General features: G+C 42.1%; 1 protein-coding gene across 1 annotated transcript in view; it reads left to right on the forward strand.

Moving 5' to 3' along the window:
• BAIAP2L2 (BAR/IMD domain containing adaptor protein 2 like 2) overlaps positions 1 to 12,724 on the forward strand; it is a 119,890-nt gene that overhangs the window by 78,445 nt on the left and 28,721 nt on the right. The window contains exons 11-12 of the mRNA XM_033932831.1: positions 2,311 to 2,382; positions 3,972 to 4,182. Coding sequence (XP_033788722.1) covers positions 2,311 to 2,382; positions 3,972 to 4,182 — 283 coding nt within the window. The remainder of the gene's footprint in view (positions 1 to 2,310; positions 2,383 to 3,971; positions 4,183 to 12,724) is intronic.

Below are 12,724 nucleotides of genomic sequence, written 5' to 3' on the forward strand. Positions count from 1 at the left end.
TCTGTCTTTATCTGCTAAGTCTATTCAGTATTTTGAATGTTTCGATCATGTCCCCTCTCAGTCTCCTCTTTTCAAGGGAGAAGAGACCCAGTTTCTCCAAGCTCTCACTGTACGGAAACTCCTTCAGCCCCTTAACCATTTTAGTCGCTCTTCTCTGGACCCTTTCAAATAGTACCATGTCCTTCTTCATGTATGGCAACCAATGCTGGACGCAGTACTCCAGGTGAGGGCGCACTATGGCCCGGTACAGCGGCATGATAACCTTCTCCAATCTGTTTGTGATCCCCTTCATTATCATTCCTAGCATTCTGTTCGCCCTTTTCGCCGCCACCGCACATTGCGTGGACGGCTTCATCGACTTGTCAATCAGAACTCCCAAGTCTCATTCCTGGGAGGTCTCTCCAAGTACCCTCCGGGCATCCTGTATTCGTGCATGAGATTTTTGTCTAAATTATCCCCCCCCCTCTTTTTTTGCTAAGCCGCGATAGAGGTTTTTACCGTGGCCCAAAGCGCTAAATGCTTCGATGCTCATAGTATTCCTATGAGTGTCAGAGCTGCATCGGAGCATTTAACGCTCCGGGACACGATAGAAATCTCTATCATGGCTTAGTAAAAAAGGGGGGGGGGGGGCTTATGTTTCAAGTTTGTAATCTCATATTTTTTTTCTAAATGATGACCTGTGTTTTCCTTTTGTAATAGGGCTAAAGGATTCAGTTGATATGTAGGTTCTGTATAGAAATCCTTAGTGGTCTGTCTTTTCAAAATGGAAAAGAGCCCCATCACCCCTATGCTTAATAAAAGACCCACACCCCTGATCCCTGGAGGTGGGATGGTGTTCTAGAACATTTGCAGTGCTAACTTTTCATGGGTAAGATTGATGTAGTTTGAGTTGTTAATTTGAGGTCAATTTGTCTATTTGCAAGGTTTTGTCTTGCATCACACAGGGCTCCTTTTACTAAGATGCGCTTAGCGTTTTTAGCGCATGCACAAGATTAGTGTGCGCTAGCTGAAAAATTACCGCCTGCTTAAAAGGAGACGGTAGCGACTAGCGCACCTTTGTAAAAGGAGCCCACAGTGTCTGGTAGTGGAGAAAGTTTTGTGTTACTATTTCCGATTTGACATCAGGGCGTTTGTATGATGAGTTATAAAGTGAAAGCTAAAAACAGAGTCAAAGTACACCAAATAAAGGGGAAAAAAAAGCACCAAAAGTCATAAAAATTGGGGTGAATCTTTATTAAATTGATCCTATACGGGATGTGTTTTGGCATACAGCGCTTGCATCGGGGGTCTTTATGAGCGAGAAGTTGAAAATAATAGTCATAAATAATTAATTCATATTAAATGCAAGCAAATTTATTATTTTTATATTCTTTCTCATAGAGACTCTGGAAACTGATACTGTGTGCCGAAACACATCCCGTGTCATGATAATTTAATAATGGCTAATCCCAATTTTTAAGGCTTTAGGTGCTCTTTTTTTGTAGTTGTAAAGTGAAGCATTCTGTTTCTGCTCTGTACCTCCTGTTGAGAGAGTTATTGGTTGATCCAAGAATGCTCTGTTAATGCATAATTATAGTCCATATTCTCTGTATTCGTACCTTACCTGAAGCCTCAGAGGTGTGAAGTTAGGTCCTGTCAGCCACAAGCTCAACCCTGGTGGAATGAGCGATTCATTTTTCTTTTGTGTGTGGTTTGACTCCATTAGGTTATGCGCATGTAATATATACAGTAAATGGTTTATATATTTTCATGATTTTGTAATAAACGTAATTGCTTGGCTCCTGCCAGTGTGCAGTTTTTCTATTACTCCCAACTACCTTACTCCCAGACTGTCTTGGGCCATCCCTGATCAGACTAAAAGATTGACAAAACTTATTTTCTGGTTTAGAGAAGAGTGAAGTTTTTTTTGCTTCACAGGTGCCCTTTATTTAATGCTGTGAAGGTCAGTTTAAACCAGGGCTGCCCAAGTCCAGTCCTCGAGATCTACTGGCAGGCCAGGTTTTCAGGATATCCACAATGAACATGCATGAGAGAGATTTGCATACCAAGAAGGCAGTTCAGGCAAATCTTCCTCATGCATATTCATTGTGGATATCCTGAAAACCTGGCCTGCCAGTAGATCTCGAGGACTGGACTTGGGCAGCCCTGGTTTAAACCAAAAAACATTGCTGAGGTCCGGTGCTACCCTATTTGGGGATTAAAGTCTACCACACAGTCCCCTTGTATTGAGCTATATTCTTAGAGGAGGTTGCGTTTCTCTGTCAGTCTCCATCTTTCCTTCTCATCTCATTCTGTCTGTCTCTGCTCTAGGTCAGGATGGTTTCCAGAAGCATATGTGAAATCCTTGGAAGACAAGAGAGACCTAGAAGAGCAATCGATACGGTAACACGATCTATCTTTGTTCATCTATCTTTGTCTTTCTCTTACTGTGTAGTAGTAAAAAAAAAAAAAGAAAATTCTTTCAAATAGTAAACTGAGAGTGGGTGTGATCTGAAAGCACAGATTTAACACCCCGGGCACTGTTTTTACACAGTGATTTTTATCACTGTAAGGTTATTTAGGGCTAGATTCACTAAGCTTAGTGAGCCTTCTCTGACCAGTTTGCAAGCCTTCTCCGACCTGATTCACTAATCTGGCTGATCCGATTCGCACCCGATCTGATCCGCACATGCAAATGAGGGGAAATGGCATGCAAAATAGGAAGGCAGTGATTCACTAAACCAATGAAGAAACATCGATTGGGCTGTCTGATCCAAAAAGAAGTGACTGCTGAGGAGCAGTTGCTCACGTCTTTGCCGACTGTCCTGCTCTCTACCACCCTGAAATCCCAGCCCTACAGTCCTGAAATCATCAAAGTAAAAAAAAAAAATCTCCCTTGTGCAAAAAGCGCCCTGCTCTCTGCAAGCCTGTGTCTTTAAAGCGGGGCTGCACTATGGTGTGTTCTGCTATTTGTTCCGGTCTGGCTGCAAAACGTGTTATGTTATGATTCTTGTGGGGCCAGCGAGTGCAGCCACCGGGGGCAGACCATCCTCTGCCTGGAGATGCGATCCACGCATGCACTTGCTCTCCACACAAGCTTGAGGTCAAAACAGAAGGGGGGGGTCTTCTGTTTTGACCTCAAGCTTGTGTGGAGAGTTAGTGCATGCGTGGATCACATCTCCAGGCAGAGGATGGTCTGCGTATGCGTCTGGACCGCTCTGCAGCGATCCGTGGGATCGCTTGTGGGTGTGTGTCCGATCAGATCATATGCATGAGGACTCTAGTGAATCGGTCGCCCGGCAAGACTCGGCCACAGATCACCCACGGATTGGATCGGAAAGGTGAGTTTGGTGAATCTAGGCCTTACTTCTATCCCATTCTTCACTGCAGGGGTTTGTGGATTGTGGCAAAACGGCTTTGGAGTTGGGAGCACCCTTTCAGTGGCAGGCAGCGTAGACCAATGAGAACAAGCCTTGGTGCACTGTCAACTTATTTCGCGATGCCTTCGCTTACACTTAGAGCCATCATCTCTATTTATCAACAATAACCGCTTTCTTTAAAGCGTCCCTCTCCATTATGTTTTATCCTAACCCCACTATCTCCATTTTCTTCTCAAATATGTAACTTCACCCTCCCTTCCCTTTTATCCTCACGGTCTAGTTCGTCCTGTAATGTTATTTGTATATACACAATACCTCTTTTTTTTAGTTTTTTTTAGTTTCTCTTTCTTTTAAACATATTGTTAACCAGCCAGATATTAACTTGATGGTTGGTATATCAAAATTAATAAAACTTGAAACTTGAAAACTTGAACTTCCACACTGCCTAGTGCCTCACCATGTTAACTTCAGGCCCCACCAAAATATCAACCCTGCCAACACCCACTGCTTCCCTGTGATCCCTTTTCAAATCAGTGTCTCCGTGTCTTTTCCCCATTTGTGGTTTTAATGTCCTCTTTTTCATATTGGCCTGAGTTGCTTTTTCTCCTTCAGGTCTTTTGCACTCCGCAGCACTCACAGCACAGGAGACCTCTTGGACAGCTCCGATGACTTCCTAGAAGCTGATTACCAGAACAGCGCTGCAGTCTCCCCACCTCACAGAATAACCTCCAGGGCCTCCACTGGGTCCAACTTGAACAGCCGGCGCAGCAGTGTGGCCAGCACAGCCCCTCCACCGCCTCCATTGACGAGCGCCAAGGCTCAGGTGACTATTTGAAGCTTAATTTTCACTAAGGCTCCACAGAAACATGTTGCAAGCTGTATTTTACAACAATACTAATTCTGAAGGGGGATCAGGTTTATTGTCATAATAATAATAACCATGAACCTTAAGCAGTCAGTTTTCAGCATCATACAATAGTTAAGAGTCTCCATGGAAATCAGGCACTTAAAAATGAACAGAAAGGACAGCGTCACTTTTATTCACTGTTTTTCTTTTTTGTCTTTCCAAAGTTATCTTGTCTGTTTATATTCTCTGAAGTTCCTTCTTTATTTTCTATAGTTTGGTAATAATAGAACTATATACCTTACCCATCCTATAAAGTAGGTGCTAAAATCTACACCTCAGCTTAAAATGATGGCATATACATATTTATGTGTGCACATCTGTGTGTAAATTCCAAAATTCTACTTATGTGATCCTGTTGTAAATGATTGTCTTCTACAAGGTTTTAAAATTCTATTTATATCTAGAAGTTGGAAGTGAATATGCATTGAAAGTAGTGCATGCAAATAGATCTCATGCGTATTCATTGGGGAAATACTAGGGCTGTGGAAAAATTAAAATTATTAATCATGATTAATCTCACAATTAAAAAAAAAATAAATCTTGACTTAATTGTTCCTTTGCTACATATTCAGCAACTTATAATAAGCCTACCCACAAAACCTCTGTTTACAAAACTGAGAGTTACTTGAAGAATATGACTTGTCCAATAGTTCTGATCTGTGGTGTACTCTCTGGCGTTGTGAGCTTTACTCCGCCCTGCCTGATCATGTGACCACTGGGGCTTTTAAAACCTCAGCAGGGAAAATCTATCTTCTCTGTGACTTTCAACAACCGGCTCTGTTCAAAGTCGTCAGCTGTTTCCACTCTCCAGCGTTGTGAGCGTTGCTCCGCCCTGCCTGATCACGTGACTGCTGGGACTTTTAAAACCTCAGCATCTAACGGTGCGCTGCCGTTCGGCGCACCGTCGAAGGCATATGTCAAAGGCGCACGCATTAGCATGCACCTTTGCGTAGCGACTGAGCGATGGGACTGCAAATTGATAAGTATTAACTATTTCTGTAGGAATTTTGTTGTTTAATTGTGATTCCTTTCCTTGGAAAGATAGCGTTATTTAATTGTCAGTTGCTGATATTTGCTGTGTTATATATGATTTGCTATAAGAGTTGATGTATTGATGTACTTAATTCTAGATCAATTCCTATTCATTACACTTGGCGCTATCCTTCTAAATTTGTTGTGGAGCCAGTATCTCGATAGTTTTTGTATGACTCTTCAGATTCGGGCCCCCTGCAAAAACCAGTCGTGATTACTTCCCGTAGATATTGTAAATCTCATGAGAAAAAGCAACGCCTTTTAAGAAATCTTGGTTTCTCTAGGGAACCTGATATTTTAAACTTCGACAATTTGCAAGGTTTTTATTTAAATATTTGTTCAATTAGAAATAAAACACAACTATTAAAGGATTGGTTGGAGAAGACCAACCCAGATATTGTAGTCTTGACAGAAATTTGCTTGGTCTCGGAAAATGATTCTGTTGTAAATGATTGTCTTCCACAAGGTTTTAAAATTCTATTTATATCTAGAAGTTGGAAGTGAATATGCATTGAAAGCAGTGCATGCAAATAGATCTCATGCATATTCATTGGGGAAATCCTGAAAACCCGACTGGAATATGGCTCTCGAGGACTGGAGTTCCCTACCCCTGCTCTAAACGATTGGTATGATGCAGAATTTTTGGCTTTTAAACAGAAATTAAGAAAACTGGAAAGGATTTGGTTAAAAACTGGTAATGAGAAGGACAAGAAAAATTGGAGATGTAACTTAAAAATCTATAAGAATCTTATTAAAGATAAACGCTCCAACTATTATGCACAGAAAGTAGGTACAGTTAAGATAAACAGTAGAGAACTAGTTAAACTAGTGAAAAAGTTAACTGATACTGTTTCTATAAAGCAGCTAAGTAATGAAAAATCTCCGTCGGCTGACATATTAGCAGAATTTTTTAATAATAAAATCTGTAATTTTAAGAGCTACTTTACAGTCTATTACTGATTTCCACAATTTTCAACCAGTGCAGTTGAGAGAAGGTATAAGAGCTGACATGTACTGGAATAAATTTGATATACCAGTTTGGCAACAGTTTATTAATTTGTAAAATAAATAAGCTGTTTATTAGACATGGTCTCTCTGACAATCATAAGAACATAAGAAGTTGCCTCCGCTGAGGCAGACCATAGGTCCATCCTGCTCAGCGGTCCGCTCCCGCGGCGGCCCATCAAGCCCATTGCCTGAGTAGTGGTCTATATCTATCTATACCCCTCAATCCCTTTTTCTTCTAGGAATCTATCCAAACCTTCCTTGAAACCATTTAATGTGTTCCTTTCTACCACAGCCTCTGGAAGCGCGTTCCATGTATCCACCACCCTCTGAGTGAAAAAGAACTTCCTAGCGTTTGTTCTAAACCTGTCTCCTTTCAATTTCTCCGAGTGCCCCCTTGTACTTGTGTTGCCCCATAATTTGAAAAATCTGTCCCTGTCTACTTTTTCTATGCCCTTCAGGATCTTGAAGGTTTCTATCATGTCTCCTCTAAGTCTCCGCTTTTCCAGGGAGAAAAGTCCTAGCTGCTTTAATCTGTCGGTATATGGGAGATTTTCCATTCCCTTTATCAGTTTAGTTGCTCTTCTCTGTACTCCCTCAAGTACCGCCATGTCCTTCTTGAGGTACGGTGACCAGTACTGGACACAGTACTCCAGATGCGGCCGCACCATTGCACGATACAGCGGCATGATGACTTCCCTCGTCCTGGTCGTGATACCCTTCTTAATGATACCCAACATTCTGTTTGCTTTCCTTGAGGCCGTGGCGCACTGCGCCGATGCCTTCAGTGTTGCGTCTACCATCACTCCCAGGTCTCTCTCCAGGTTACTGACCCCTAGTGGTGTTCCCCCCATTTTGTAAGTGAACATCGGGTTCTTTTTCCCCACGTGCATGACCTTGCATTTCCCTATGTTGAAGCTCATTTGCCATTTTTCGGCCCACTTTTCCAGCTGCGTTAGATCCTTTTGGATATCTTCGCAGTCTTCCCTCGTTTGAGCCCTGCTGTATAGTTTGGTGTCATCTGAAAATTTAATGACCTCACACTTGGCTCCCGCTTCTAGGTCGTTTATGTAGATATTGAACAGGAGCGGTCCCAGCACCGACCCCTGTGGAACTCCGCTCGTAATCCCTTTCCAGTCCGAGTAATGGCCCTTTACGCCAACCCTCTGTTTCCTGTTTGCCAGCCAGTTTTTGATCCATCGGTGGACCTCCTCTTGCACCCCGTGGTTCCATATCTTCTTGAGCAATCTCTCGTGTGGTACCTTGTCGAAGGCTTTTTGGAAGTCGAGGTAAATGATATCTATAGATTCCCCTTTATCCACCTGGCTGTTCACCCCCTCAAAGAAGTACAATAAGTTTGTGAGGCATGACCTACCCTTGCAGAAGCCATGCTGACTCGGTTTTAGCTGCCCATTGTTTTTGATGTGTTCACAGATGCTGTCCTTAATCAGTGCCTCCATCATCTTTCCCGGGACTGAGGTCAGGCTCACAGGCCTGTAGTTTCCTGGGTCGCCCCTTGAGCCCTTCTTGAAGATGGGTGTGACATTTGCTATTTTCCAGTCCTCCGGGATCTCTCCGGTTTTTAAGGATAGGTTGCATATTTGTCGAAGTGACTCCGCTATTTCGTTTTTTAGTTCCTTGAGTACCCTTGGGTGAATGCCATCCGGACCTGGCGATTTGTCGCTCTTTAGTCTGTCTATCTGCTTGAGTACATCCTCTTGGCTTACCTCTAAATTGACCAGCTTATCATTTTGGTCTCCTATTACGATTTCCTCGGCAGCTCTGTTTAAATGGATTAGTTTCTCTTTGATAAATGGGCTATTTCTGAACGAGTTGGGTCGTATCTTGATTACCCCTATCATAAAGAATCTATATCTGTAATAACAAGCTATAGACCTGTTCAAGTATACCTTTGTTCTATAAAATAGTGGAAGGTTTGCTTAACTTAGAACTAGTTAAGTATCTAGAAAAAAAATCAATATTCTTCATGATCATCAATCTGGATTTAGACAACGCTTTAGTACAGAAACAGTTGTAGCAGAGAGTAGTAGAAATCTGGAAGCTGGTATAGGGGAAAGCACCCTTCAGGGATTCAAGACAAGGTTAGACAAGGTCCTGCTGAACCGGAACGTACGCAGGTAAGGCTAGACTCAATCAGGGCACCGCATGAGTGGACTGCTGGGTACGATGTACCACTGGTCTGACCCAGCAGCGACAATTCTTATGTTCTTATGTCATTTCTCTTACCACGGAAATAAAAAATCAGATCACCACCATCTTAAATCGGATTTAACAATGGACTATTGAATTTAAGTTGAAATTAAATACTGAAAAAACTAGATTTTTTCTTGCTAGTCCTAATGATAAAATAATGGATAAAACTCTTTACTTAAGAGGACAAGAATATCCAATAGTTCCCTCTCTTAAAGTTCTGGGAATCACACTAGATTATCATTTAACCCTGGTGGAACATACTGATATACTTGTTAAGATATGTTTTTCGCACTATGGAAATTGCAAACCATTAAAAAATATTTTGACCCTATCTCTTTTAGATTACTAGTACAGGCTTTAATCTTGTCCATTCTCGATTACTGCAGTATAATCTATCTGGGATCCTATAAAACAATCCTTGGAAGACTAAGGTTAATTCAAAATACAGCCGTCCGTTTAATTGTCAGGTTGAAAAAACAGGAACATGTCAGACCTTATTACCGGCAACTGCCCTGGTTACCAATAGAAACTAGAATACTTTTCAAATTTACTTGCATTTACTATAAATTGTTATCTGGATTATCTCCATTCTATCTTTTTTCTCACTTCGAATTGTATAGTCTGATTAAGTCTACTATTTGTTCTGGTTTACTTACCCCAAAATCCCAAAAATTGCTGTTACAAAAAGTTTTTTGATAGAACCTTGGCCTATCAAGTAGGTAAAGTCCAAGCTTGGTTAGATGATATGATTCGACAAACTGCATTCAGGAAATTAGTAAAGACCTATTTGTTCAAGAAATTTGTTACTTGATTAGTGACTACATCACAGTATTCACACTATAATAGTATAAAGCTGTATATTGTACTGTTGCTTCTCATATGTTCTGTATTTCATCACTGAATTGTTCAGTTTTCTTATTTTGTGAACCGCCTAGAACTCTTTGGGTGTTGGCGGTATAGAAAAATAATATTATTAAGGGGGGTGGCAGACCACCCCGGGTGCTGGTGCCTCTCTTTCTCTCCGCCCTCTCCTGCACACTCCTTGAAGTGTTCACTGGCATGAGTGGCATCTTCCACCTGCTGCTCGCACCGGCCTCAACTCCCTTCTCACATCACTTCCTGGTCAAGGGATCAGGAAATGACATCAGAAGGGAGCCAAGGCCAGCACAAGCAGCAGGTGGAAGATGCCACTCACACCAGCAAACATTTCAAGAGGTATGCGGGGTGGGGGGGGAGAGGTGCACGGCGTGGTGGGGAACAGCAGGGGGAATTACATGGGGGGAGGCACACGGCGTGGTGGGGAACAGCAGGGGGGGTTGTACGGTGCAGGGTTGCACTGGGTGCCACTGCTTCAGGCATCAACCTCCCTAGCTACACCACTGATTGTGAGTGGTTCTTATGCACAGCTGCAAAGTGAGGGCTCAGAAGGCAGAAATGTGTGTTCTGCATGGACCTTCTCACCCCTCTTCCTCTGTCTCTTCTTCTGTCCTTCTGCAGGGTCCTTTTAGTACCATTCTGTCCTCTATGACCCCCGAACCGGAGTTTTGGTGGCTGCAGAATGACTGCTCTTTCTGCTAACAGTAGGACTTTTGTACATGCAGCTGGATGTGCAAGTTAATGGTGATGCCAGTGCTGAGCACTAAACAGAAAAAAGGAGGCGGGATGTTTGGGAAGGGAAGGAAAGGGAAAGCCTTTTCTTGCACCTTAAGAACAAATTGTAACTTAGAGTGATACCTTCAGATTCATGAGCAAAAATACTTGGGGGACCCTGGAGAGGGAAGTGAGAGGAAGAAACTAAAGTGGAAGGAACGAGAAAGGGAAATTGGAGTGGGAAAGAGAAAAGCGTAGAGTATGATAAGGCAGAAGGGGAAGGAATATAGAGAGGATCAGTCAGAAATGAAGAAAGAGAGACTTTATGGGGCCTTTTAACTAAAGTGCTGTAAGTTTTTGCACTTATTGTGTTTTAACAGCAAAAACTAGAATGTTGTAAATGCAACTGGATATAATGTTCATGATACTGTCCATTCATAAATGCAGCCAAATCTTCTTAAACACAGGAATACACCAGGACTAAATTAATCCACCACAACAGAAGTCAGTTCCCACAAGAGAAGGGCAGCAAACAAAAACCAAGAACTCATCAGCCCAGACTCAACAGCGGCCCTGTTTTGCCCACAGCTATTTTAAGAGCACTGACAAATGTCCCTCTTCAAAAACTCGAAAATCATAATCAAAAGACCAAAATGCAAAGGAAAAACTGCTGTTGAGCCTATATGGGACAAGTTTTTCCTTTGCTTTTTGGTCTTTTGATTATGATTTTCGAGTTTTTGAAGAGGGACATTTGTCAGTGCTCTTAAAATAGCTGTGGGCAAAACAGGGCCGCTGTTGAGTCTGGGCTGATGAGTTCTTGGTTTTTGTTTGCTGCCCTTCTCTTGTGGGAACTGACTTCTGTTGTGGTGGATTAATTTAGTCCTGGTGTGTTCCTGTGTTTAAGAAGATTTGGCTGCACTTATGAATGGACAGTATCACGAATATTATATACTGTGGAATTTTTTGAGACTGTGACTAGCCCCATGTTGCATGACTTGATTGTGCTGAACTATAAGGGGTCATTTATTCTCCACTTTTTGGGTGCTGCAGTTGTCTTATCATAGGGGTCCATATTGTTTAAGTATTGTTTTGAGTTTTTAATTAGTCCCATAAAATGCTGTTCTTTTTGGGTGTAATCTTTTTTCATCAGGATTACTTCTTGACATTTGTCTTCCGTTGAAGTATGAACACAAGTATGAACATTGTCTGGAGATATAGCTGCTTGTAAAAGTCTCTGAAAATATTCTTCAGAATAACTTAATATGTTGTCCCATGGTTGAAAATACATCTCTGAAACCAGAATCACCAAATGCAACCTGTCAGTGCCAAGTGCCACTAGACTCGCAAAAGAATATCCCAAAACCATTTTCAGCTATCTCTATGGTGAGGTATAGCGTGAGGAATTATTCTTCTTTTAGAGAAAAAAAAATCAGCTTTCCCAAATATTATCTTCACAAAAATAGCTCCTGACTAACTGTTTGATATGCACCCAGGGACCCAATCCCTCACAACACAATTGGGCTTCTCAGGAGTAGAGGTGGGATGGACCCAGTAGGTTCTACTCTCTTCCTGAGGGAATCATAAAAACATCTAGTGGCAGCTTGACTCTATCAGATTCCTCCAATCTCCTTTTTGGTTTAGGCCTTGCCAGTTTAGGGAGCAGCTCTTACTAGCTAGCCATTAGAAAGACCACTGTCTTTGCTTTTCCTGAGCCATCCATCTTTTTTTCCAAATCTTCCCCAATTCCTAGAGACAAGGCCTTTAAGTAGTTCCTGCAAAGTATAGGAGTTGTCACCCCACTTGGCCATTTACAAACAAGCAGGTCCAACCTATTATATCATTCTCCAAATAGGTCACTATGAACAAGGACTCCAGAATCTTCCTCTGCATACAAAGAATGTTTTGGTATCCTGCTATGTTTAAGTAGCACAGACAACGTGAATGGCAGTGTGCAAGATATAGAGATTCAATGAAAAATTAACACAAAGCAGTAGGTGAGAGAAGCCTTGAAAGAAATCCTTTGAGAGAGGAACTGAGGCAGAAAGAGAGTTGAATGAAAGCAACAATGCAGGGATAAGAAAGCAAATAAAAAGAGAAGGGTGAAGGAGGGTGAAACAGAAGGGAAGAAGAGAAACAGAAAAGACAATAGGAAAAGACAGTGAAAGAGGTGATGCAAGCAAAAACAATGTGGGGGAGAAAAATCAGCTGAATTCATCAGTCAACTGTACAGTATTATAAATGCAGAGTTTCTGGTGGCCCAGAATTTGTTCATGGCGCAGCTAGTGGTCAGAGCTGGCATCTCCATGAGGCTTTGGCACAGAAGAGCTGCATCTGAAGTGTTTAGTGGCATTGCTGTGGTGAGAAGCAAACCTTCCCTGCTCTCTGGCATGTTTATATTTTATTAATCTTGGGGGTTTGCCAATCTCTGACTATGATATGGGAGGGAGAGAGCAATACGGTATGACATAGTAGCACAGTGTCTCACAAACTTTTTTAAAGCCACGGCACACTGAATTCGGGGCCACAGCTGGAGGGCATCCGGAAATGCATGAACGTCGATGTGATAACATCATGCACATGTGTGACATCATCATGTTAATGTCTATGCATGCGCAGA

Source organism: Geotrypetes seraphini, chromosome 2, assembly GCF_902459505.1.
Source record: "Geotrypetes seraphini chromosome 2, aGeoSer1.1, whole genome shotgun sequence".
NCBI classification, from domain to species: Eukaryota; Metazoa; Chordata; class Amphibia; order Gymnophiona; family Dermophiidae; genus Geotrypetes; species Geotrypetes seraphini.